Source organism: Acanthisitta chloris, unplaced genomic scaffold (assembly GCF_000695815.1).
Source record: "Acanthisitta chloris isolate BGI_N310 unplaced genomic scaffold, ASM69581v1 scaffold8529, whole genome shotgun sequence".
Classification (NCBI taxonomy): Eukaryota; Metazoa; Chordata; class Aves; order Passeriformes; family Acanthisittidae; genus Acanthisitta; species Acanthisitta chloris.
Window position 1 is genome coordinate 129,992 of NW_008689756.1, and position 3,980 is coordinate 133,971.

The 3,980-nt window shown below is 40.6% G+C and overlaps 1 protein-coding gene across 1 annotated transcript in view; it reads right to left on the reverse strand.

Annotated features, from left to right (window-relative positions):
- The window catches only part of FMN1 (formin 1), a 128,762-nt gene extending 124,895 nt beyond the window's left edge, over positions 1 to 3,867 (reverse strand). The window contains exons 1-2 of the mRNA XM_009081544.1: positions 2,482 to 3,867; positions 299 to 416 (exon numbers count right to left, since the gene is read on the reverse strand). Of these exons, the coding sequence (XP_009079792.1) occupies positions 299 to 416; positions 2,482 to 3,867 (1,504 nt within the window). The remainder of the gene's footprint in view (positions 1 to 298; positions 417 to 2,481) is intronic.
- Positions 3,868 to 3,980: the final 113 nt, after the last annotated feature.

Consider the following 3,980-nt stretch of genomic DNA (forward strand, 5'->3'; position numbering starts at 1 on the left):
GCATCAGAAAAGGCTGTCAAGTTTCCAGTTGTTTACTATTCTTTCACTCATTGAACAAAATCCATAAAAAATCCCACTTCTTTCCTCACGAATTTGAACAGGCAAGTATGTAGATTCTGACGCAGATTTAGCCATTTAGATTTAAAAATCAGATGCTTAACCACAGTAAACCACACAACCAAAACATAAGGTCTGTTTTTCCAGGTAAGAAAATAGTGACTTATCACCATCTCTGTATTGAACAAGACAAAAAAATTCAGGAACTAATTTATGCAAATGATTCACCTCTCTGTTTTACCTGCTTCTGTGTACTTTAATCCTACTTTAACTTCTTCGTGCTTTGCTTTTGGTGGTGGCCAGACAGTCTGGAGTCTCCCTGGAGTCTTGTCATCTTGCTCTGAGGGACTCAGGTCAGGCTGTTAAAATTACGCAAGAAAAAATTAAAGTTTGCAGTATCAATTGATTCCAAAACAGTAACTACCATGCTCAGCTCTACACATGTACTCCAGAAAGTTTATCTGTTCTCATTCACCTGACTGAAATAGGGCTCCATTGACTGGAAGAATACAAATAATTCAGTGCAGAAAAAATTTTGAGGAAAATAACATAATACATGTGACATACAATGATTTGTTGAAACTGTTCACATCACTGTGGACAGCTGTGTATCCTTTGGTGAACCACAGAGGTGGCCAAGAACACTAAGGTTTTTTTCCTGTTATCTTTTTTCCAGAGAGAAAAGACCAACCTGTGCTCCTCTTACAAGTAAACATTACTGCAATTCACCTAAGACATCATTTGACAATATAATTTTCTGGAAGCAGAGCTAGTTTATGAAATTCCTGCCCCACCCCCAGGAGATTGCTCAGTCCACATACCAGGTAATACTGCCACATCAAAGTGCTGCTGCAGCTTTTAGTGGGGCTGTAATGTCAACTGGAATGCTAAAATAACTCTTTAAAGGGGGCGGGGGGACACAACGACTCTTTAAACAAGCATTCTTACAGAGCTTTATGCTTTTGGTTTTTTCACATCTCCAACATTTCTGCAATCTGATTTACAACATGTTACTAGAAGTAATTGCATAGGCACAACTGTAGCAACAGCAAAACCCTGCAGGGAAGTGGCCCCATAAAGGCCAACATGAGCAAGGCAAAGGACAGGCAAGACCCTTTCACTCTGGCTTTGCCTCAAGAAAATACAGGTTTGCACTAGACCGGATGTTAAGCAGACATTTGTAAAATCCACTCCTGCTGACTCCTGTGCCTCCTCCCTCACTCTGTGTGATGACAGCTTCCCAAATAAATTTGCCGTGAGCCACACGAATGCTGACACCAGCACAGCACAGGGACTACTGTAAGCAGGAAGAAGCAAGCCAGGAATGGGAAGGGCACACACAGACTGCAATTGCTGTGCATGCCACAGCCAATGAGTACCTCTTTTCTCTTCCCCATAGGTAATTTATTACAAACTGGTATTATCAGTCTACTCAAGGGTCAGTCAAGACTTTTAAAATGTTTTTAATTTTATGTAAGAATAAAAGTTTGAGAGAGTACAACCAACATAGCAAATTAACCTCAGTAGCTTCAGGTTTAGTGTACAATCCTGCACATTTAATCCTTCCTATAATTCCTCCTTTAGCCAACAAAAGTCTCCAGGACTCATTATATCTGTCAAAGATGTAGCTGTAAGAATTCCAGGTTGGGGGAATGCCAACCCAAGGGTTAGTCATTTAATTAAAGAGGTCAAATCACACTCAACTCCATGAAAATTTGCATAGATTTTTTCATTTCTTAAAAACACGCTAACTACATCTTCATATGCCTAAAATCATTAAACCTGCAAACGCTTATATTAATCCAGAACTTGAATTGTCTCATTGAAACCACAGTTACACTTGTATAAGGTTAAATGCTTATCAGTATTTGCAAGTCAGATCTAAGCATGTAAACAAGAAAAGAAAGGACTCTATATTCTAAGTTTTGACCGAACTGAACTGAAAATCACCCACAACTTCATGCATCAACTATTATAATAAAATTATTCTTACAAGTAAAATGAAATATTACTTCAAAAAATAAAAATATCTCAATTAAAGAAAATACACTGAGATTGAGGAACTATTAAAAAACAGTACAGTAAATACCTGCAAACTGATTTACAGCCATACTTAACATATGGGCAACTGTTATGTAAAGATCCTCTAAAATAGAAACTGTTTTTTCAGTTCTCACTTCTAGCTGAAAGGCTGTGACTGTCACCATCAGTTGTAACCAAATTCTGCTACAAATGCAGATGCTCAAGAATTTTGACAAATTAGTCCCCAGACTTCCTCAGTTGGGAATCCAAAATCTGAGACTGCCAAAAGAAGAGGACAATTCTGACACTTTGACCTTAAGTGTCCACCAATAATATATAGACAAGAAATAATTTTTATCCACCTACTGCCAGACCTTAGGAAGAAAAAGTAATTCAACCTACAGATTTGTCTGGTGGTCCATCCCCGGGTTTTGATTTTGACCTTTCAAATACAGCCTTCAGGGACTCTTTTTCATTTCTCATTTTGCGTTTTATGGCTTCCAGCTCTGAAGTATCTGCAGTTGTTTCTTTCTTGGGAGGTCGCGTGAATAAAGCTTTAAAGACGTCCAGTGCAGATTCAGCAGGGCTTGATTTTATCTCCTCAAAGGGAAATCGTGGTTCCCTTTTGCTGGAGGCTTTGTTCTCCTGAGCTTCAGCACTGTCCTCGGTCTCCCCAAAGCCCTCACCAGAGTCCTCAGGTCTTTCTTCATTCTTGGAGACGTCTATGTTTAACAAGTGCGAGAGTTGTTCCAAGAAAGTGGCATTTGCTTTAGGTTCAGATGATTTTTTTTTAGTGGTCAAACTTGATGCAATACTGGATTTCTTAACAGGCTGTCGTAATTTAAGCAGAGCTAAATCATTCTCCCTTGGTTTAATTTCTGTAACAGTTTCCCCATCTTCTGTAGTTAGTCCCTTTTTTCTCACACGTAGTCCACTAAAGAAAGCAGGCAGCTGGAAAGTCTTTTCAACCAGTGCTGGTTTTTGGAGTGATATATTATCAGCTGAAGGCCTTTGTTCTTCATCTGAAAGTTCTTGAGGGCATTCCCCCGTAGCAAACAAGCAACTGAATTGCTCATCCATTAACATTTCGTCTGTTCCATTGGAGTTGTGCTCTAGAATACCATTCAGGTCTTTGGGGAGCTGCTCTGAAAATGGTGGGTGTAACTCAGTGTTGTCTATATCCACAGTGTCATCACTGTTGCTGTGCCCTTCTGACTCTTCCTTATTTTGATTGCTATTGTCCAAAACCTCAGCAGACAAAGCAGCATTATTTAGCCCAGATTTGCTTGTATTGTTTTCATCAATGTCTAGGTCCTTACTCTCTGTGTCCGACTCTGTGTCACTTGTTGTATGAACCAAAGTACCTTGTACAAGAATAGCATCCTTGTCATCATTGTCCAGTTCAGACAAAGAAGTCTGTACAAACTTTAAATGGTGAATAAGCAATTTGTTTTGGTCATCTAACTCCAGCTCCAGGTCAGCTGGCCTGCCAGACACTGGCTCAGCTTGGCCTCTGGTACTATTCATGCTGTGCTGATTTTCTGAGTCGTCATTACAACCACTATCATTCCCCTCATGCCAGGTGTTAGCATGAGTATTTATACTCCCGTGCAAAGTTTGAAATGCTTTAAGCACTGTTTCTTCTTCGGAAGCTGTAGGTTCAAACTCAGTTGTAAATCCAAGGAATGTTTTCACAGAAAATGTAGTGAACAGGTCAGGTTCGCTGACTGCTGTATTCTCCAGGTCTAAAAGCTCCCTGCAATCAGGCACCCCACTATTTTCTCCCATGTCGCATGAAGTACAGAGCAGGTTCGCTTCCAGCAGCGCCGCTGACTGCTAAGCAAACAGGGATCAGGCGCAGGCAGCAGCCGGCGGGGCAACAGGCTGCCCGGCCCGGCAGG